The following is a 22,818-nucleotide window of genomic DNA, read 5'->3' as shown; positions in this document are numbered from 1 at the left end:
ACATACTTAGAGTGAAAAATGATTTGTTGCTTATCTGTAATTCAGATTTGGCTGGGCACTTGTGTTTCATGGCCACTGCAGGGCCAGGGGCTCCGGGACCATTAGTCTCCATGGTCATCATGGTCGGGGGTGGGCTGTGTGGCCAGCCAGCTGGAATCTTGGCGGAAGAGGGGCCGAGGCAGTGACTTGGGGCGTGTATGGGGACAGGGAATCCTGACGAGAGGTGGAGGGCCGTCAAGTGGAGGAACCCCAGTTCCTGCTCTGGCATCTCCTGGGAAGGGAGGTGGAGCTGGGAAGGGAGGTGGAGCTGAGGAGAGGGGGCGAGCCTGTTGTCGCCAGTAAGGATTCGACCCTGCACCCCTGACCTCAGAACCACCTGGGGTGACCCAGACCACAGACTCGTGGCCCCACCCACACCTGTTCAATCAGAGGCTCTGGGAGTGGGGCCCAGAATCTTCAGGCAATTCCCATACCCCCTAAAGCTTGTGAACCCCACTCAGCTAGATCAAGGGGCACTGCTGTGGTCATTGCGATGGGAAAGCTCTTCCTCCCACCCATGGGCCTGTCCCGTCAAACCACTTTTCTGGGGACATATATCAGTTTCCTATGGCAACTGAATGTGTGCCACACAAGTCAGCATGTGATTGTCCCTCAGCTAACCAACACTGAGGGGCCCCTTTTCCTGTGACTATGTCCTGCCTCCCTGCTGGGCTTCCCCCTCTTCCCCAGAAGGCAGATGGTGCTGCTCCTGCTGAATTTCCTGCACAGGAGCACCATTCCTGACTGGTGGGTTTACACTCAGCCTCCCAGCTAAGACCCCCGAGAGTAGGCTGCTCACCTGGAGGGCTGATTCCTGACCTGTTCATCAGAATTAACCTTGGGGGAGGGGGTCCAGCCCCAGAGCATCTGATCCAGGAGCTGATTTCCTGGCAGAGCCCAGGAATCCTTACTTCTCCAGCTTTCCCCGGGGTTGTGCAGTAACAGGCCCTGAGGCTGCCCTTTGGAGCTGGGGGACATGTAGGCCCAGGGTCCTTGTTCTGGGAGTCCCTGAGAAGAGACCAGGGACAGTGCTGCCCCCAGAGATGTAGCCCTGCTTTGTCCTGACACCCCTGCCCCTCAAAGCCTGAGGGTCTGCAGGCTGCTCTGCAATTCACAGTCCTACCACAGCAGGGAGATGGCCAGGGTGAGTGGGAGGTGCCTCTTCTGACACTCGTTGATTGTTTTAAACCGTCAATGCTCACTAATATTTAAGGTAAAACTTTCCATGTTCTGTTTACCTTTAGGGCCTTGACTTCCCATGTCACCTAAAATCAGAAAGATACGAAAACTGTGAGATGGGGTGAAACCCCAAGGGGTCCTTCTCCCCTAGTATCTTAAGACCAGCTGACAGCAGGTAAACCACATTTCAGGGTGAGCTGGCCTATGTTGTGGCTCCCTCGGTCTCCATCACTGTCTCTTGGGCACATCACTTGGCCTCTCTTAGACTATGCCTTTGTTTCCTTCCCGTTCTGAGATATTCTGACTGTAAAGCCAATTCTCAACCCTCCCAACAGACTCTGTAAGATCTTTCCACTGCTCATCCTTCAATTTGGAAAAAAGAAAAGTTTTCCAATTCCCCCAGATGAAAGCAGGGAAAGGGGTCCATCCACTGCAATACCTTTAGGGCCAGGGCTTCCTCGGAGATTCCCTGCAAGAGACAGTAAAGCCTGAGTTAGCTGAACATCTTCTGTGCCATACACACACACACACACACACACACACACACACACACACACACACACACACACACACGGGATCACCATGTTATAGTGGGAAGAAACTGAGGCTAAGACTGGCAATCAGATTCTAAAGTGGGCTAGTTGTGTGTTTTTTTTTTTTTAAGTTGTGCGATCTTGATCTTGGGCAATTCTCTCTAAGTCTCAGTTTTCTTACCTGAAAATGGGATCACAACACAGGTCCTCCCTCCCAGGGCTGTCAAGGGGCTGAATGGGGGGAGCTTGAGAGTGCCCTGGATGGGTACTGCTCCACACAGAGGCACAGGAGCTGGGACCAGGAGCCGGCCGGACATTTGCCCTGGGATGTACTCACCGTTTTCCTGTTCCATCATCAGCTTGCCCCTCACGAACTGCCAGAGTTCCTCCTGGCTGTAGTCTCCAAGCCCAGATGTCCCCACACTCGCTGTCAGGTCGGGGTTGACACCCTGCAGGGGGTCCTGCTTTCTGCTCTCCATCTTCTTGTTGTAAAGTACCAGGCTGCCCCCGATGTCCTCCAGCTCATCCACCCGTGCTTTCAACTTCCTCACCTCCTCGGCTGAAAAGAACACACGGAGGCAGTGTCAGCCACAGGGGCCTGGAGTGGAGCCTCCCAAGCACACGTGCATCCTGCCAGGGGCTCTGGGGTCTGTGGCAGCTTCTTCAGGCCTGGGGATGTCTTGTTGGAATATTTTACATGGAGATTGTTGGTTGTAGCTGCAAGTGGGATGAGCTACTCAAAATCGGAACCAAGCCTTGAAGAAGCCTGGCCATCATCTGAGATGGTGACAGAGCTTGTCCTCACCCTGCTGGGGAGCTGGGTGAGAGCCAACGAATGTGGAAAGTTAAAAGGCTATGAAAGGCCTGGCCTGATAATTAAGGACAGCTGAATGCTCAGAGCAGGCTGCCACAGGGACAGGGCCCTGTATTAGAGTCCTAGCTCTGGCACCGAGTGGCCATTGTCGGATGCCTCCTGGAGCCTCAGTCTCCTCATCTGTATTAACAAGGGGTCTGCGCTGATGGTTGGGGCCCTTGGCCCCAACTTGGTGCACGTGCTGATTCTGGCCCTCCTAAATGGGCAGCAGGGCCGCTGTCACCACATACCCAGAGCAATGAGGCCAAAGAGCAGTCCCAAGAGCAGCAGCCAGGTGAGCAGCAGGCCCAGCAGCCACTTCCACCAGCTGCACCATGAACCACAGGGGCACCAGGCTGGCGCTGCCCCCCACGAGCCCTTGCCTCCACTGCCAACACCGCCAACGCCAGTGCTGCCGCCAAAGCCTCCGCCACCGCCTCCGCCACCGCCACGGCGGTGGTCATAGCTGTGGATGTCTGTGGAAGAGAGGACAGGGTAGGGTGAGGGCGGGCAGCTCGAGCCCTCTGCCTTGCAAATTCTCTAACTTTTGGTGACTCCCTCTGGGCCTGAGTGAAGCTTTCCGTTTCCTGTGTGGCTCCTGGAATGAGCACAGGGTTGCCGTGGGCAAAGAGCAGAAGTCTCACAATCCTGGGCTTGAGCTGTGTGACCCTGAGAAGGTCACTTAACCTCTCTTTCTTTCTTCCTTTCTCTCTCTCTTTCTTTCTTTTTTCTTGATAAAATAGGATTTAAAGTTTGCTTTCTTCATGAGATGGTTGTTGAAGGAAATAAGGCATATTTAAGTAAGTAATTAGCAGAGGCTAGAGCACATAGCCCCAGGCTTAAAATTCTTGATTACGAGTATGCATCTGCCACAGCCTCCTGCATCTTTTTTTATGCTCAGACCTGAAGAGTTCCATCACCACATCTCTGCTCACACAGCTCTTTCTTTGTAATCCCTACACACAGCACCTAGAACTACCCTCAGCACTTAAAGGGCAGCCAGGAAGATTTTCTTTTCCTTTTTCTTTTTTTCCAGTAGAAATGTTTTTAGCTTTTAGTATCTAAAGTGGGCTGATACCCCTTGATCTGCTTCTTTCAGGAGACTGTGGGGCAAGTGAGGAAAGTGTGAAGGGCTGGAGGTGTGCGTGGTCTTAGTGTCACCTTGAAGCCCATGTTGGGGGGGGGGTTCTGTAAGACACAACAGGAGCCCTGCTGTGTTGCTCCTGCTGTGTTGGCAGACCCTGGACCTAAGGGCAGACAGTGGGTGCCCAGCAGGAGCAGTGGGGCCTGTGAGCGACATCACCTAAGCTAAGATCCTTTTGCAGCCCTGCTCCAGCTCACAGACCCCATCTGGCCCCTCCAGCAGCCCTCTTTGAACCTTAGGGAAAACTCTTTAGAGCTTGGTGGCTCATGTGTGCCCTGGCTCCAGGCTAAGGGGCCGTTGTCTGTTCTGTTCATCATAACCAGCCCCTTCAGCATCCATCACTGAAGGACCTGCTGTTCTCACCCACCTGCAGAGGCAGCCTTGCCCTTTGCAGACACAGTCTTCAATTCTCCTGAAAGACAAACATGGGTTTGACCTGAGCTTTTAAACTGCAAGAACCCACAGGATAGCCTGTGCATTGATTTGGGGCAAGGCCTGAAATAGATATGACTCCCAGGCACCCTGCAGAACAGCCACGTACAGGAATGTCCATTAACTCAGTCCTTGCTGATCTCATATTTGCAATAAATTCATTGAAGAAGACATGGCTTGGCAAACAATTTACAGTGGGAAAAAGCACAGTGTCATAACCTTCTTGTGACCTTAAACCTTGAAAGCCCAAGACATCTTTAGAGGACCATGTTAAGGGTGACCATGGCTTTCAAACAATAAATGTGCTGGTGAGAAATCAGTCTTGATTTCTTGATTAAGGGACTTTGTACTCTCTCTCTCTCTCTTTTTTTTTTTTCTATTGAGTTATATCAGCTTACAATGTTGTGTCAATTTCTGGTGTACATAACAATTTTTCAGTCATACATAAATATACATATATTCATTTTCACATTCTTTTTCACCATGAGCTACTATAAGATCTTGAATATATTTCTCTGTGCTATACAGTATAAACTTGTTTATCTATTTTATATATACCTGTCAGTATAGTATCTACAAAAATATGGAACGTTTCACGAATTTGCGTGTCGTCCTTGTGCAGGGGCCATGCTCATCTTCTCCGTATTGTTTCAATTTTAGTGTATGTGCTGCTGAGGCGAGCAGTTGGTTAAGGGACCTTGAACACAGGTTCCTAACTTGGAGTGGATGGAACAGAAAGGCAGGGACGGGCTTGGAAGAGGGCTCATCATGAGTCTCTGATGCCATCTGCACGTTGAGTTTGTGGGCATGTGTGGAATTCTCTGGGAAAATTGTTTACAGTTTTCATTAGATTCTGAAAAGAGTCTTTTGGCTCCACAGCCCCACCTCCAACCCTAAAATATAAGGAACTGCTAACTTAGAAGACTTAGAGTCAGGCTTTGAGAGGATTGTAGCTGATGCTCTATGACTTAACTTATCTCTTCCTTTACTGACCTCCCTGAAATCAGTTTTTCTGAGAGATTCACAGGACCCAGAGCAGTGAAGAAACGTGGTTATCCAGGACAGAATCCAGATATTTGGGGAGAAAAAAAATAAAGCTACCAAGTGCTTTGCAAAGCATTTTTCTATTAGTTCTGAAAATTATGGGAGGAGAAGGTGAGGGAAAAATACCACTGTGAACTTTAGATGTGCCATGGAATCGCTTCCCCCTCAAAGTAAGCACACACTAATCAGTGGGGGAACGTTGTTAAAATACAGCCTTGGGGGAGGGTATAGCTCAGTGGCAGAGCACGTGCACGAGGGCCTGCGTTCAATCTCCGGCACCCCCATTAAAAATAAAAATGTGGGTCTGGGCTAGGGCCCCAGAGTCTGCATTTTTAACACGCTCTAGGATTTTACCAATGCTGCTGGTTCAGGACCACGCTTAGAGTAGGGAGGTCTTAGAAGACAAGTGACAGATGGATTGGCTGAAGTCAAAGTGGTCAGTGATCAGATTTGCTCTTACCATTAGCTTCTGACAGTAGGTGGGTGTCCGCGGTATAGGCAGCTTGCTTTTCCTTTTTCAGGGTGTCCTCTGAAAAAGAAGCTGTGCACACAACTCCTGATAATCCGGGATATTCTCTCCCCACTCCCCTGCCCCCGCTTCATATTCTTTCCTGCTTGTGGAGGTAGAGGTTAGCCTGGTAGGAAGCGGCCACCCCTGGAGTCAGTCCCCACCCCGACCCCAAGTCTGGACCTGTGGTTAGGAGACTTGCCATTGCCCAGTAACCCCTCTGGGAGCTCTTTGCTGGAATTTTCCTGGCTTGTCTGCATTCGAGGCAGACCCTGGGACACCCTATTCAGCAGGCATTTTTCATTTGAATGGGATGACTCTGGTTTCATCATTCAAGTGTCTCAAACCACGTTGCTAGGACGTTTGCCTACACTTTTCGTCTTTTTTCCAAAACCTGAGTCTCATGGGCTCCCACGTACTTGCAGTGACGCTGGCGGGGGAGGCGGTAAAGACCTTCCCGCTGTCCTTGGTCATGATCAGCAGCTCCATCTCCTTCTTGGCGGGCACATTGTCTTTCTCCAGGATCAGGAATTTACAGTCTTTGTTCAAGAAGTCATCATTCTGGACATTTGTGGTGCTGGCTGGAGAGGAAAGAAGTGAGTGAGGAGGAAGGAAAAGGTAGAGAGAGAAGGAGAGGGAAGAAATGGCCACAAGAGGAAGGAGAGGAAGACAAGGATTAGTGGGACTATCTTGCTGACAGCGGTTACTAAGAAGCATGTTGGGGACCAGAGACACCCTCTCCTGCCTGAATGGGCCTGACCATCAGGAGGTTGGGTCCATGTCAGAAGCACGGGGGGCTGGCCTGGGGGCTGCCTCCCACTTGGATGTTACAGGACCTGCAGTGAATGGGCAAAAGTCCTTGTGTCAGGCAGACCCTTCTTTAGTTAACTGGGTGGTTTCATTTCTAACCGTGGTGTTAGTGTCTTGGGGGCACTTTTCCTGACTGCCCAGCCTAACATACACCCATGCATGTCTCTACCACCTCACTGTGTTTGTCCTTCAAACACGTGGCATTTGCTGTAATTATCTTGTGTACTTTGTCTACTTGTTTGTTATCTGCCACCTCCATGGGAACTGTCAGCCCAGTGAGGGCAGGAATCTAGTCTGTACTCCAGGCACACGGAACACTGTCTCACAGAAAGCAGGTGCTCAGTAAATGTTTTTTGAAATGTTTTCTTTTTGGTGGTAGTGGTGGGGTGGTGATTAGGTTTACTTATTTATATTAAAGAAATTTTTAAATGGAGGTACTGGGAATTAAACCCAGGACCTCCTGCATGCTAAACAAGCACTCTACCACTGAGCTATACCCTCGCCCATGAACTGTTGAATGGAAAGAAACATAGCAGGATCAGAGCCATGGAAGAAATAGGCTACCATATGTCATGTACTCAAGTCGACAGAGATCCCACAGAAAGTATGGAGGGTGTGGGCAACAGCTTTTTAGGGGTGCCCTGTCCCTAGCGACGGATAACCTGTGACAGGAGCAGGCCAGGTGCTTCAAACAAGTGTGGGGGCTGGGCTCTGAGTGCCTGACCCTGAGCAGGTATGGAGGGTGGAGCTTCCTACCTCTTGCCCAGGACGGCCAAGATCAGGCGAGGGACATATACTTTCATCTCTGCTCACTCTTGGAAACAACCCAGAGGCCCGTGGGGTGAGTCGTATTTGCAGACCTCAGACCACCAATGGGCCATGTCCCCTCCTGCCACGTGTCATTGGGGAGCAATTCTCCCTGGGTGCGAGCCCATTCCCAGCAGCTGGAGCAGCACTCACCCTTGGAGGTGGACACCCCGGTGCTCACCACGGCAGGGCTCTGGGGCATGTTTTTCTTCACACTATATGCTGCAAGAGATGAAGCAAGGAGTGAGCGAGGCCAGCATGGGAGGGTAGCTCCATGCAGCTTAGAAGCAGCTTCCCCAGGTGAGATAATAATGAATGATAATAATGAGCAGAATAATAACAAACAATGGAATCAACTGTCTTTAGCCACAGGGGCAGCAGCAAGTATAAATGAAACTTTCTTTGGTATAATCCTCATTATCAGAGGACCATTCCAAAGGCCACCTCCTCCATGAAGTCCTCCTAGACCCTCCCACATCTCCTTCCCTTCTGAACTCCACAGCCCAAACACTTGCTCTGTACAGCTTGATTCACGTCCTCTTATAGAATCCCCCAGCCGTTTTACGTGTTTTAGACTTTCTACACCAACTAAGCAGTAAGCACGTGAGGGCAAAGACCGACCGAGGCTCAAACTGCTTCTGCCCCCCACCTCCAAGTTTGCACAGGGCATGCATCAGAGTCAGCCAGACAATTGATTTGCAGCTATAGTTGGCTGTCAAGGACAGCAGTGAGACAAGGGGATAGACTGGTGACACCCCCCACCGCTGCCCTGCCCAGGCTCCCCGGCTCCCCTGTGGTTTCATTCATGTCTGAGTCAGCAAATGATTGAGGCTGGCATCTCTGGGTTGGGGTGTGGAGGGTTGTTTCTTTGGTGGGAAAGGTCAATTGATTTTTAAGAACATTTTGGTCCCTCTAATTCCATTGTCGAAAAGGGACATTATGAGTTATAGCTGCCAAGAGGCATTATTTCCCAGCTCCTAGCCTCTAAACCCCAGTTGCAGACCTGTGGAGGTGGTGGCCGTGCCATGGGACAGGGCAGATGAGCTGGGGGCCAGATTGTTCTGCATGCCAAACACTGTGTGAGGAATTGAGGACAGGTGAGTACAGGTACATAGATGAGGCCCCTCGAGGTAAGGCATCCCCCCCGGGGTCCCCCAAACCACAGTTGTGATAAATGCCTTTGCATATGACAGAGATTCCCAGACATTGTCAGTTCCCACACTCTTAGTGACACCATGATTTTTTATTGCCCCACCTCCCTATCCCGGGGCAAAAGTGACCAAGTTCATTTAGTGAACTTAACAGTGGTAGTTTGCATAGGGTCTGACAGATGTTGCTGTATGCCTCGAAATTTTAAAATATCCCAGGGGTTCCCTTCCCTGCAGCACCCTGGGGTGCCTTGGTGCACAGTGTGGGAACTGCAGAGACAGACACAACGGGGGCTGAGACGCACTGAATGGGTGGGACCCTAGTTTTCCTCCTGACCCTTCCTTCTCCTGATTCAAACACATAAAACTCCCCTCACCCCCATTATGATTTCAAAGGCTGGTCATTTGTTTTTATTTGCTTGCTTTTTAACAACGTGCAGAAGCTCATTTCACACTAGTTAAGAGCTTCTCTGATTCTATCCTGTCTAGTGCTTGGGGCACAAGATCATGGATCCAACATCAGCCCACCTTCTTGAGGCAGGACTTTGCAAAGCAGAATAGCCAAGGCAGGAGGCGCAAAGCTTGAACCTGGGGTCTTCTGTATTTGTGGGACTCTAGCCAACTGGAGGTGTTAAAATCAGAAGCAGAGAGACCAGCCAAGGAAATAGAGAAGGCCCACATCACTGTATTTATTAGTCACGATATGACAGACAGAAGGCCGACTCATCTAACACAGGATGCAGGCTGACAGCTTATTTACACATAGGCTATTATGATGTCTGCAGAAATAGAGTGAATAATTACTTCTTTAAAATGATCATATGTTTGCATTGGAAGCTAAGCAGTAACAATATCCGAGCCCCCAAAGAACTATAATATGTATAAAAAGATCTGAAGTTACGGCCTTTCTAAATTAACAGTGCTTCCCCCCTGAAAATGTCCTGAGCTATGCCTCACTTGGTCCCTCTACGTCCATCTCTCCACCTCTCCCATTAAATAAAGGGGCCAGCGCAGAACAAGCACTGAGGTGTGGTCTCTGGTGCCCTCCCCTTTACCCCTGTCCCTTGGGGCCTGAGCTGGGTCTGCCATGGAGGGCGGGCTCTGTGCCTTGGAATGCAGCTCCTTGGCTGCCGCTTCTGCGTTGCCATGTGCGTGGAGAAGCCTTCATACTCTTGGGCAGGAAAGGACATCTTCTCCAAAAAACATTCTGTTTTCCTTACCAAGTGAGAGCATCCCTAATTTTTTCAAGCTGGCAAACACTGACCTGAGGAGCAGCTGCTGATTCCAGGGTGCAGGGTAGGGGAGCAGGATGCCATGTTATTTGGAACTCCAAAGACTGCAGGGGCAGAGGAAGGCTGGTGAGAGGATGTCCACACAGAATAGGGGCAAAAAAGCACCAGAAGAAATACCAGGGTTGCATTTTTATATTGCATCACATTTCTGTTTTTAGGAGAAACTGAGGCTCTTGCCTTGCAGCACAGACCCAAACACTAATCTGTGGTGTGTCTTGGGTCAGAGCCAAGGGGTGGTTGTAGGTTAGTGGGGCCTCAAATGGACATTGATTCTTGCCAAAGCCCCTCTTGCTAGTGACCATTTTACAGAGAAGGCACTGAAGCCCAGAGAAGTTAAATGACTTCTTAAAGTCACACAGTTAATCTACATGGAGTGAAACTAGGTTCCTTGTATCTATTTTTGGGTTCTTTCCCATTACATTTTTTCAGATACCCCGTGCCATATAGTTCTTTCTATGAGGGACCCCGAGAGGAAACACCTTAGAGGTTGAACTGAACTGAAGTTTCAGTGGAAGAATCTTGGGATGCTTGGCTACAGAAAGCCCCTTCAGGAAGCCTTGGGGATGGCAAATGCCAGAGGGGTCATTCTTTGTGGGAGGAAGGTGTGGAGGGTTCAGGGGTGGGAGGGGACGTGCTCTGCAAGCCATGTACCTGATCCTGCAGAATAGGCGTTGGTGTTGAGCAGGGACGAGCTCTGGGTCGTCATGTTGTTGTGGTAGGTGCCCATGGAGGACCCGGCCGGCAATGTGGAGGACCACACGTGGGAGGGAAGGTTGGCATCCAGGATGGTGGTATCGTAGGTCCCAGACACTGGAAACAGATGTGTCCACACATACCCCAGTGAGCGACAAACCCACTCTCTGTGCTGGGGGAACCTGGTGGGCTCAGTCTGCCAGGACTTTTCTAGTTTTAGCCCTGAAGGTCCCATGTCCTGAGAACTCCCTCAGTTCTGTCTGGGACAAACTGGGACAGGTGGTCATCCCACTCATGTCTGAAGTCTCAGAGCTGGTGAAAACCTAATCTCTTGGATAAGAAATTCTTGCTGGCTTTCAGTAAAATTTGAAGTAGATAAATTTTGCTCTGGGGTCCACTCATTTCCTGTTCTGTGCCCGTAACCCCCACTCCTGATGTGTTGTCCCCATCCACGGTCCCACTCTCTCTCTGTTGCTGACTCCACCTTCAGAGATGCCATGGAGCAGGGACTCCCTTACAACAGAATTCCAGGCAGATGGAGGGCAGGTGGGGAAGCCCTCGGTTTCAAGGTCGCACTGCACAGAGGGCAGCCTTCTCTGGTTAATCCCTCCTTAAACATTCTTATGTGCCAACCAGAACCCAGGAGCACTCTACTTCTTCACATCTGAAGCCAGTTCTGCCTATTTATTATATGAGAGGGAGTTAGCCATGTGGATGACAAACTACCCTGAGGTTTTGGTTTTATATTGTCAAACAAAAGATCACAACCTCAAGGTCTATTTTTTTCAGCAGTAGATGAGAGGAAAGCTTCATACCATAGCAGCACTGACTTCTTTCCTCATCTCCCCCCAAGGATTTGCTTATTCAACTTTCTGTCTCCCCCAGAACCTACCTTGCACTTGCAGGTACCTGATACACGAGCGCTGAACCACACGCAGCCTACCTGACTTCCCCCAGCGGCCCCCACCTCCACGAGGGCAGTGGCTGTCTACCTCGTTCATTGCCTTTCCTCAGTCCCCAGTACTTGGCACAGAGGAGACATATGATAAATGTTCACTGGACGGATGAAAGAAAACACTGCAACTTTCCCCCAACATCCTTCATCTGGGGAACCTGGCCAACACATTCCCAGGACGTGTCAAGAATCTCCTGGGAGAGAATATCCAGGATCTAGAGCCAGACTACAGCTAGCACAAGGGCTGGCTGACCAGGTGGGGGTCAGAAGGGTGTAGCCCACATGTTCATGCCGCAGGGAGAGCAAATGCTCAGTGCTTTGCAAACTCTCTGCCACCTCCTGAGAGGCCTCCCTTCCCTCTGCAGCAGTGCGGGGCTGTGGGGCTCACCTGACTGGGAGCTCGCTGTCACCACTTTGGTCTCCACCGTGCCCTTCTTGGGGATGGGGAGTGTGTTGGAAGAATTCCGGGTGGGGCTCACACTGGCTGATCGGCTTCCCTTGAGCAAACGCTTAACGTCATCCAATTCTGTCCCTGTAAAAGAATCCCCCAACTTTTCATTAGGCCCAGGATTCCTTCCTGATTCCAACTGCAGTGGGAGGAACATTAAATCACATCCCGAATACTAGGGAGCAGGATGCATCTGGGACCCGCTGGGACACTTTTGGTTAGCCTTATCATTTTTGCATTTTGTCAATTTATAGCACTTTTCAACCTGGCACTTTGTAGTATTAATGGCCTCATAAATACAGTGTCTCTATGAGGAGGTCAACGTCCTCGGTAGATATTTCCTAATTAGACCTCATCAGACACCAGCGGGAAGACTCTGTGGCTGGATGATGCTGTCATCCTGGATTGGCGGAACATTTACACTGGAGACAGAGAACTAGACTCCTTGAAACAAATGGTTCAACACTGGTCTCCTCCCCGGCACGGGATGCCTTGGTTTCAGGTCCCCGATCTTGTATACTCTAGAGTATCAAAAGGAATCTGGGGCCTATAACTCCTAAACATTATGCTGCTTTCCTGTTAGTTAATTTCAAGACCGTCTGGCTGATAAAATTTTGCAGGGAGATGATTCAGTGGAGCAAGCACCTTGTGCTCCCCAAGGTGGCAAACAGGAGAGGAAGGAGGCGTCGTGTAAGAGCAATGCATAAGGGGAGACAGATTTGCAGACCACATGTGCTTAAGAACAACCCAGCCACTCCCTCCCCTGAGGGCTCCATCCTTTGGGCTCAGCACCCCAGTGCCTGGGGAGACTCAGGCGGGACAGCGGCCTGGAACAGACCCCATAGCCCAGGCTCTGAGCTCTTCCAGCAAGTCCCAGTCTGATTCCTGAGCCACCAGACCCAGATCTTTCTCCTCCTACTCTTGGCTCCTGCCCACTTGGGCTCATTTCAAAGTGGCAAATAACAGGAGTCCAACACAGTCAACGGAGTGGGGAACTCCTGACATTCGAGATCATGTTCAAATTCTCACACTCTGCTTCTGGTCCTTCTCTGATCTTAATGACCCCAACTGGGTCCTGCTCCTTTTCCTTCAGCCTCACTGAATGTTCCTCCAAAGTCTCATTGTCTGTTCCTCCAATGTCTCTGCCCACTTATCTCACTGAGCCTCCCTGATCCACCCTTCAGTCTCCCTTCAAACAACACTAACCTGGGAAGTCTTCTCTGGTCCCCCTCCCTCAGCTCCCTGACCTGCATGGTTGGTTGGCTTACAGTCTTCCCATTAGTCTGTGAACTACTGAGCATCAGGGACTGTGACTTACTCAGCTCCTCACCCCCTGCACTGAGCCCAGGGTCCCTGTCACCCAGGCCCTTAGAGCTGTTCTATGACGGAGTGATTGCATACACACGCACACACACACACACACACACAGCAGTTGTCCTGGATCCTTCCTAGGACATGAGCACTTACATCGGGTCGATGGGGATGCACTCTGCAGTCGCACTCGGATCTCACTCTCTGTACAGGGAAAAGACCGGGAAGGCTGTGAATGAAGGAGCTAGGATCACTGTGCCCAACACTGAGCTCTGAGCGGCTGATATATCTTTGGGCTGCTCTGAGCTCTCTGCGTCCTGGGAACAGAAAACTTAGGTGCACCCTGAACAAGTGCTGTTTCAAGAGAGGTGTCCTCCCCCTACACCTCAACCTGCCCAGCGCACCTCCCGGTATCCCGGAGCAGAAATCCCAGGCTGGGCCTGGAGGCTCCATCACAATCAGCAAGGACCAACTGCTCTCCTACAGCCCATTTCCAATCACTAGCCCCAAGCCGCTCTTCTGCCTCCAGGGTTTCTCAGGTAATAGCAAGAGGATTCTAAAGCCTATGGTGTTTGCTTAGCCATTTTTGCCTCTTCAGGGCAGAAAGTGGGTGGTCTAACATTATTAGCTTCAAGTGGAGCATGAGCATCTATCACCTATCAACCTATAGTTGTAGTGGTTGGTACATGCCTAACTTTGGAGTGAGTGATGCGACGAGGCCCCTGGGAAGTCTAGACTGGTCACTGAGAACTCCCGGAGCCTGAGAAGAATTCTGCCTTCAGCACAGCTCTGATGCGCCCCTCCCCAGCATCAACAGATATAACAAGGCAATCATTTGGACAGCTTTCTCCAGGACCACATTCCCTTCTAGGGCCTTATCCATTGGAAGTTGTGGAGAGTGCAAAACTCTCAAGCTGTCCTCCATCCCTGGGAACAACTAGAAAAAGATGGGCTTGTGCTCATTTTTGCTGCATAAAGCCAATGACAGCACATCTTGTTAAAGTCACCCAGGAGACTAGATGTGAAACCAGATGTGGTGCCAGCATCTTCAGACCATCCACAGCAGAACAAACTGCTCCACATGCTTGCTAGACCCTGTCAAAATCTACCCTTCCCATTCCAATGGAGCCAGCAGAAGACCCCCAGATGCTGCAAGCTCCTTGAGGGCAGAAACCATGCCTTATTCATTCTTTACTCCCTCACACTTCCTGGCTCATGGCTGGACACATGATAGATGTTCAGAAAATACTGAAGGAGCTAAACTGAACCCAGCAGCAGGGCTCACCTCGTGTCTGGCTCCGTCCTCTGGTTGAAGGAGATGCTGAAAAACAGGGAAAAGTAACTTCGGCAACTTAGGCATATATAAGAGGTGGCATGCTAGAGATGTCGACGTGGATCTACTTGGGTTGGGGGAGGAGGCTGTTTTCACAGTGCGTTTATAGCCATATAGGAGCCTTCAGGTACAGTGGATCCTTAGTAAGTGGTGACCACAGAGCCAAAGGGCAGAGAGAATTTTGCAGACTCTAGTGCATTTATGGTGTTAAGTTAGCAAAATGAATGTTAGGTTGGCTCACACTTAGAGTGTTTTAACTAAGGCAATCATTTGCATTTGGGAGCACGATCCATTTGGACTGGCTGACCCTGCTGGTCAAATGTATCAAACAACTGCCAGGTCTTTCCTCTAGTCTTTTATATGAGACTGCCTTGGCTTTCCAGCTGTAAACAAATAAATAAATGAAATTATAATCACTGTACAATCAATGATCATCAGTTCATATGCACAGAGAGAATCCAAGAACATGGACCAAAGACGGAAGGTCACGTGAAGATATAGCCTAGGGTGTCCCTTAGTATAACATGTGCCCCTGTGAAGCCAGCTGTGCTGGAGGTGCAGGGATGTTTGGCACTGGTGTGTTTTAAGCCCTGCTCCTTTTTGCTGGGAGATCTCTGTGTGTCCTGTGGAAGGAAAAACCCTATGATTGTTGTATGGCCTTAGTGCTTATCTTTTCAAGCCTCAGCTTTGTATGACTAGCTTGCCATTTCACGAGCAAAGACTTATGACAGCAAGCGAATGTGGCTGACAGTCCCCTTGAGATGCTTCAGGATAAAGAGCAAGGGAAACAGGTCAGCAGAGTCCAGACTCCCTTAGAAGAATCCACTTAACTCATGACGTTAATTCACAATGTTCTGCCTCCATCCCCACCAGCACACTTGACCATTTCTTCAGAAAATAAGGAAAGGACATACCGAATTCCTTACGAGGGTACTCTGGGGAAGAGTTGCCGCTGGAGCTCCCTGGAGAGAGGACAAAACACTTAGTACAAATGGCCACTTAAGCCCACACGGCCTCCGAGAGAGTAGGTGGAGCCGGGTCACTCCCCTCTGAGCCTCTGCAGTCGGGGTGCTCAGGAGGCTGAGAGGTGTTCTCCAGTGGGCTCCTGATTTAAACATGACCTGCCCTCTGGACGTGCTTGTGGCACTTCCCTCTGGTCACTGAGCTACTTCAGAAGGGCAGGGTTTGAGCAAAAGAAAACAGGAGGCTTCTTTTAGTTTTCACTTCCTCGACCACGTTTACCCTATGTGGTGCTGCTGCCGGTTACCTGCCTCTGATCAAATCAACATGCTGTTAGCACCAGGGTGTCTCTGGCCTTGTGAAGCCCGTCCTGAATGTGGACCCTGTCAAGTGAAGGGACCAGGCCACATGCAGACTGAGCAGCAGAAAGCACTGCAATGACCCAATTCACCTGGCCTGAATCTGGGATTCCCTTTACCCTCTGCAGCCCTGGGGCTAAGTTATTCACTGAGGTGCCCATCCCCTAATCCTGCTTCTCCATCACTGGTATCCATCTCCACTCACTATTAGGCCCATGAGCCACCTGGCTTGTCTGTTTTCCACTAAAACTGCTTCTGCAGATCACCCGGAACTTCAGTAACCTTAGGAGCAGAACCCAAATGTCTTCCTCTAACCTCCTCCTTCTTGATCCTGAGCACTTTCTTGCTCTCGACTTCAATGGCTCCCAGTCTCCCCATGCACCCCCAAAGACTCTTCCCTCTCCTCTCCTCTCCTTTCTCCATCTTCCCCCAACTTTATCTTTCTATGCTCTCTCCTGCTTTAAAACTCTCTTCCAGTCATCAAGACAGCATGGTATTGGTACCAAAACAGACATATAGACCAATGGAACAGAATAGAGAGCCCAGAAATGAACCCACAAACTTTAGGTCAACTCATCTTTGACAAAGGAGGCAAGAATATACATTGGAATAAAGACAGTCTCTTCAGCAAATGGTGTTGGGAAAACTGGACAGCAGCATGTAAAACAATGAAGCTAGAACACTCCCTTACACCATATACAAAAATCAACTCAAAATGGATTAAAGACTTAAACATAAGACAAGATATAATAAACCTCCTAGAGGAAAACATAGGCAAAACATTATCTGACATACATTTAAAAAATTTTCTCCTAGAAGAAATAAAAGCAAGAACAAACAAATGGGACCTAATGAAACTTACAAGCTTCTGCACAGCAAAGGAAACCAGAAATTAAACAAGGAGAAAACCTACGGAATGGGAGAAAATTTTTGCAAGTGAAACCCACAAAGGCTTGATCTCCAGAATATATAAGCAGCTCATGCAACTCAATAAGAAAAAAATAAACAACCCAATCCAAAAATGGGCAGAAGACCTAAACAAGCAATTCTCCAAGGAAGACATACAAATGATCAAAAAGCACATGAAAAAATGCTCAGTATCACTAATTATCAGAGAAATGCAAATCAAAACTACAATGAGGTATCACCTCATACCAGTCAGAATGGCCGTCATTCAAAAATCCACAAATGACAAATGCTGGAGAGGCTGTGGAGAAAGGGGAACCCTCCTACACTGCTGGTGGGAATGCAGTTTGGTGCAGCCACTATGGAAAACAGTGTGGAGATTCCTCAAAAGACTAGGAATAGACTTACCATATGACCCAGGAATCCCACTCCTGGGCTTGTATCCAGAAGGAAATCTACTTCAGGATGACACCTGCACCCCAATGTTCATAGCAGCACTATTTACAATAGCCAAAACATGGAAACAGCCTAAATGTCCATCAACAGGTGACTGGATAAAGAAGAAGTGGTATATTTATACAATGGAATACTACTCAGCCATAAAAACTGACAACATAATGCCATTTGCAGCAACATGGATGCTCCTGGAGAATGTCATTCTAAGTGAAGTAAGCCAGAAAGAGAAAGAAAAATACCATATGAGATCGCTCATATGTGGAATCTAAAAAACAAAAACAAAAACAAAAACAAACAAACAAACAAAAACAAAGCATAAATAAAGGACAGAAATAGACTCACAGACAGAGAATACAGACTTGTGGTTACCAGGGGGGTAGAGGGTGGGAAGGGATAGACTGGGATTTCAAAATTGTAGAATAGACTACACTGTATAGCACAGGGAAATATACACAAAATGTTATGATAACTCACAGAGAAAAAAATGTGACAATGAGTGTGTATATGTCCATGAATAACTGAAAAATTGTGCTGAACACTGGAATTTGACACAACATTGTAAAATGATTATAAATCAATAAAAAATGTTAAAAAAAAAAAAAAACTCTCTTCCTTGACCAACTCCTTCAGTTTTCTAGAGTCTACTAGCATCTCTTTGTGAATGACTCCAAACTGGGTATCTTGCCAGGGAGCTTCAGGGACTTCTTCCCTGAGCTCAGGTCCTATGTGTCCCATTGCCTGCTTGGTATCCCCACCTGACAGCCATGCCAGCAGCTGTACTTCAGGATGAAATGACTGAACCCATCCTTGGGGAGACCTCCCTGTTTCAGTTGTTGGTACCACCATGAACCCAACCACCAGTGTTTAAAAATCCCAGTTGAATCACTGACTCCTTTTCCTCCCTTTCCCCCAGCATCGGATCCATTGTCAAACCTGTCAGTTCCAGCCGTGCCACACCTTTCACCTCCGGCTCCTCCTGTCCGCTCCCACTGCTGCCACCCTAGTCTCAGACAAGGTTTCCCCTTCCTGGACTATTGATCACCTTTTAACTTGTCACTGTGTTCCACCCCTTCCCTATTCTTCCTGCATGTGGCATCCAGAGTTCTAGTCCTGGATCTCAGATAGGATCGACCCTTTTGCTCAAAATCTCTGTGGCTCCTCACTGTGTGCAGAACAAAGCCCAAACAGCTTGGCCTAGCAGCAAATCTGAGTCTCTCCATCTCTCTTCACATAAGTACCACTGCTGCTAGCTGGGCCCTGGACTCTCCTGTCTGTCTGGAGACAGGCTCCCGCAGCCCGGAGCACCTCATCTCTCCCCCAGGTATGAAGTCTTACACATTACGAAGGCCCAGCTCAGATGTCACCTCCTATGTAGAATCTTCACTTAAGACCCATCTAGAAAAGATAATCCCCTTCTACTTTGCATTATAGTCTTTTATCTGTCATCTTGTCTGTTTGACTCAAAGCTTCTTGAAGACAAGATCCAGGTATGGTTCATTTAAGCATCCATCAAAGCATCCCACAGTGTTAAACACATGGTAGATATTTGAAATATCAGTTAAAAAGTGACTAAATGGATGAATGGATGAATGAGGGGTAGATAAATCAACAAAATCTCCAAGTAACAAGAGTCCATAAAAGAAATGAAGGCAGAATGGAGAGCAAGGAGAGAGGGCAGACACAGGTGAAGACAGGTGGCTGATGCTTCCATCTTCAAAGAACAAGAGAAGGTACTTGGGGGAGAGAGTAGTTCTCTCTTAAAGTCTCTGGGACCAGTACCTTCGTATGTTCCATGGCGGGTGATGTGAGTCTTCCTCTCAAAGGTTGAGCCTGGTGAGTTGGGCAGAGTGGAGGCAGGTGAAGGAGCCCTCCTGTAACTAGACGTGGAGGCATTGCCTCGTGTGCTTCCACCTACAAGGGGGGAAGGCGTAAAACATCACAGCACCGCAGCAGACTGACCTCCAGTTATACTAACTATGTACATGCAGGCTGCCCGTAATAAAAGAGGGCCCTGAGGAGGGGCCAGAGGACTTCAGGAGATGATCTCCATGACCGAAAGGGTCCACCACAGCATCCCCACGGCCACTCAGAAATGGGGGGTGGAATTAGTGCTACTGCCCCTCCCCAGCTGACCACTGGAAGGCAGGGAGGTCCTTTATGTCCATGGTCAAAGCACATGGACACTGAGACACAGGATTTTTCTTGAGGTCCTGGCACGTAATTGTAGAGCACTGCCAGGGACTAGAATGTAACCCGATGTGGACATGTTCCTCGACAGGTAAGGCAGGTGCTCCTCTTGGTCAGCCCAGCTGTTTGTATGTCTTGGGTCTTTCTTTAGTGTCACTCCAAGGCTTTTAAAATGGCTTCACAGGTTGTGTGTGTGTGTGCATGTGTGTGCGTGTGTGTGTGTCTGTGTGTGTCTTTTTCCTGCTTTGTTTTATTTTGTTTCAGCTTGAAAGCTACCGTGAAAGAATGTTTCACTAGGAACAACTGGGCCTGTGTTGGATGCCTGCCCACTGGAAAGTTGCACATGTGGGATCGTATGTCACTAGGTTTCCTTAGCACAGTAACCCAATCGTTGTTTCTTTTGTTGTTGTTAATTCAAGTTGTAAGCCCTCAGACTTTAAAAGAGATGGCTTAAAGGAAGTAATTCAGTTGGAAAGGAGTCACCTCCCCAAGAAGACTTCTTTATTATTATAATTTATATTGAGGAACATTATGAAAATTGATCCCATTTTAATTAAGTAGGCTTCAAATGTGATCACTGAAAAGTCTTAACTTCAATGGGTTGTGTGTCCTTTACATAGCTCTTTGGGGGGTTTGGAATGGGTGACCGACAGTTGTAATGGTCCCTCTCCATGCAGGTCCCTCTCCCCTTGTCCACCTGCTCTTCCCCCAGCCCCTCCCACCAGGTGGCACTGACCTGAGCTGATGCAGCCGCTGCTGCCGTGCATCAGGCTCTGTTTCTCCAGCCGGCTCCCTCCACCAAGAGAGCCTGTTTTAGCATAGCCATTGCTGGTCCCCCCTTCTGCAGAAACAAGGAGCAGGTGGCAATGTACAGTTAGAGTCGGTGCAGAGGGTTTCCTCATTCCCTGCCCCTCAGAAGCCTTCCCTGGCTTCTCACCCACAGCCCTCTTGGTTTGGGGTCCCTTCCCCTCGAGACCTGCACAGCACAGTACAGGCTGCCATGCTCTTGTTTTGTTTGTTTTTGATACAAAAGTCAAGAACAAATATTCTATCTGATTTGAAAAGTAAGTCTTCTGGGTGAAGCATAGCAAGTTGCTGATTAGGAAAACAAATATTAGAAAAGTCAGTGAGAGATAAAAAGCTCCTTGAGGCCAGGGCCTGGGCTGGGCTTGCTTTTTTTCCCTCATGTCTGGTCAGGGCCCCAGACATGGCAACCACTGGACGTGTCACTGAGATCAGGGACAGCTCTGTGCTGCTGGTGTTCCACCTGGTAGTACACCCTGCTCCAACCTCGTGGGCTGCTGGGTGGGGTCTCCCCACTCCCTGCACTAAGCCAGGCTTCCTGGGGTGCAGGGCTAGTGGGAGGGCTCAGATCTCCATGAAAAAATCCACTAGCCCTAAGGACCTCCTGAGAAAAAAGTGGATTCCAACAGAAGCCTGACTGTGGTTCCCTCCTCCCACCCCGTGCTCAGGCTGAATAAGATTTCTGGTATTTTAGTGTCCAGATCAGGCCAATCTATAGAGACAGAAAGTAGATTTGTGGTTTTCAGGGGCTGGGGAGAGGGGAGGGAGAATGAGGAGTGACTGCTAATGGCCATGGAGGGTTTTATTTTTTTAATCATGGAAATGTTCTAAAATTAGATTGTTGCAAAGAGGCTGCACAACTCTGTAAGTACATCAACAACTACTGAATTATACACTTCAAACTGGTGGATTCTGTGGTATATAAATGTCAACACAGTTGTTAAACAAAAGATTTCAGATATTTTGGATTTGCTCAACTAGAGAGTGAGCTACCAGGGAAAAGGTTACATGTGGAGCCCTTCACATGGGCCTCACTGAGAGCAAGCTCTCTAGTCAGTCACTTACTTGGTGGTAAGGACGTAAGTCTTGTAGTTACTGTTTCCGTGATAACTAGAAAAAGACAAAGAAAGGATGAGATCTTAAGTAACGCACTGAGATCCTTGAAATACCGAAGGGATTTGGAACCAAAAGCAGTTAGTTACCTACTGATTTGAAAAGTGAGTTGTCTTGGCATTAATGTCTCTTATATAACAATGAGATCTAGTCCAGGCCTGGGTTTGCCTTTGAAGGAGGACCAGGCCCTCAAATTCACTCTCTTTCTCTGTACTCTCCCTTCTAAAGTGTCACCCACTCCAGCTGGGGCCAAAGCATCATCCTGGCTGATTTCACTATTATATAGATAATTACCTTGAACTTTATGAATTTGTGGATGTCTCAAGGACATCATAATTCATTCTGAAATCTTCAGGGTCACCCTTGAGTGTGAGGAGGTGAAGGAAAGAAGGGGGTGGGTAAGTCACATTTGGTTCATGGATAGATGAACATCCAAGACAGATTTGAAGAACCAGTCCCTTTGCCCCACCCCTCCCCCAAACTAAATTGAGTTTCTCTAGACTCCAAGTGATGGTTAGTCTATAGAGTTCATAAAAGCTTCCAGTTAGAAGAAAGACCTCTTGCCTTCCTGAATCACTCTCTCCTGCACAGCAGCGTGGGAAGGTAGGTAGATTCCCCAAACCATAACCAGGCCAATTTTGTGCTCCGACTGTGACCATCACCACTACCTCCCTCTGGGTTGAACATAAAGTAACATCTACCTAGCTGAGGTCGCTGGTCTTTCAAAGTATACTTCTTGTGCACACGTGTGTGCATATGTGTGCTGTGCATGTGCATATGGTTGGTAAAAGGAGAGAAGGATGCAAGAAGATGGTGCAGAATCACTTTGTGCTGCTGGCCACGGCTCCATCCCACACCAGTCTCACTGCCCCCATCCCTCGCCCTTGCCTTCTTCACCCTGCATTTTCCTGTGCGTTTGGTTGTCCTAGCAGGAACTGGGGTTACGAATGCAGCAGAAGCCGCATTCCATGCATAAAAGGAAATGGTTTTTCAGACTAAAATGGCGGCTTGATTTGAATAACAGTCCTTGAGCTTTCACTAAACTTCTCATTGTGTGGACCTCTGGGATTCTGTGACACATAAAAATAAATTATTTCTTAACCTAAAGTTCCAAGTCTGTGGAGCCAGAGATTTTTTTTATTGGAGATATATGAAAGTCACAGGATAAGTGAATGAGTTAGAACTGCTAAGGGGACAGTTTAAATGTCTTTGAATTTATCATTTGGGCAGTTTCACAAAAGAAATGTGTCTGTTTTCAATTTTCAGTGTAGATTACAACTGTGACACAACTGTGATTCCAATTTTGTCCCTGCAATAATGGAGATATTATTCTTTTGGACTTCTGTTTCCCTGTATCCCTAAATAAGGACATGGTTAAATAAACTACGGCAAATTCATTCAACAGAATATTATGAAACCATTAAAAATGTTGGTTTAAAAAACTACACATCAAAATAGCTATTTTCATCTTTGCAGAAAAAGAACACATTTTGATTATAAGTGT

At 48.5% G+C, this 22,818-nt stretch overlaps 1 protein-coding gene and 1 non-coding gene across 3 annotated transcripts in view; both read right to left on the bottom strand.

Moving 5' to 3' along the window:
• COL17A1 (collagen type XVII alpha 1 chain) overlaps positions 1-22,818 on the bottom strand; it is a 50,698-nt gene that overhangs the window by 22,495 nt on the left and 5,385 nt on the right. For both annotated transcript variants that reach the window (XM_074373680.1, XM_074373679.1), the window contains exons 3-20: positions 21,267-21,311; positions 20,134-20,238; positions 18,990-19,121; positions 15,444-15,491; positions 14,482-14,517; positions 13,353-13,400; positions 11,826-11,969; positions 10,441-10,599; positions 9,762-9,833; positions 8,353-8,424; positions 7,503-7,571; positions 6,152-6,313; positions 5,685-5,765; positions 4,116-4,160; positions 2,856-3,080; positions 2,089-2,310; positions 1,658-1,687; positions 1,278-1,304 (exon numbers count right to left, since the gene is read on the bottom strand). In XM_074373680.1, the coding sequence (XP_074229781.1) occupies positions 1,278-1,304; positions 1,658-1,687; positions 2,089-2,310; positions 2,856-3,080; positions 4,116-4,160; positions 5,685-5,765; positions 6,152-6,313; positions 7,503-7,571; positions 8,353-8,424; positions 9,762-9,833; positions 10,441-10,599; positions 11,826-11,969; positions 13,353-13,400; positions 14,482-14,517; positions 15,444-15,491; positions 18,990-19,121; positions 20,134-20,238; positions 21,267-21,311 (1,722 nt within the window). The remainder of the gene's footprint in view (positions 1-1,277; positions 1,305-1,657; positions 1,688-2,088; positions 2,311-2,855; positions 3,081-4,115; positions 4,161-5,684; positions 5,766-6,151; positions 6,314-7,502; positions 7,572-8,352; positions 8,425-9,761; positions 9,834-10,440; positions 10,600-11,825; positions 11,970-13,352; positions 13,401-14,481; positions 14,518-15,443; positions 15,492-18,989; positions 19,122-20,133; positions 20,239-21,266; positions 21,312-22,818) is intronic.
• Positions 4,758-4,864, bottom strand: LOC123613158 (U6 spliceosomal RNA). The gene has a single exon (XR_006720509.1). It is a non-coding gene; the product is annotated as a U6 spliceosomal RNA (small nuclear RNA).

The sequence above is a fragment of the Camelus bactrianus genome, chromosome 11 (assembly GCF_048773025.1).
Source record: "Camelus bactrianus isolate YW-2024 breed Bactrian camel chromosome 11, ASM4877302v1, whole genome shotgun sequence".
In the NCBI taxonomy this organism is placed as follows: domain Eukaryota; kingdom Metazoa; phylum Chordata; class Mammalia; order Artiodactyla; family Camelidae; genus Camelus; species Camelus bactrianus.
Note: the sequence above shows the minus strand (reverse complement) of the source record. Positions and strands in the feature narration are given on the sequence as shown.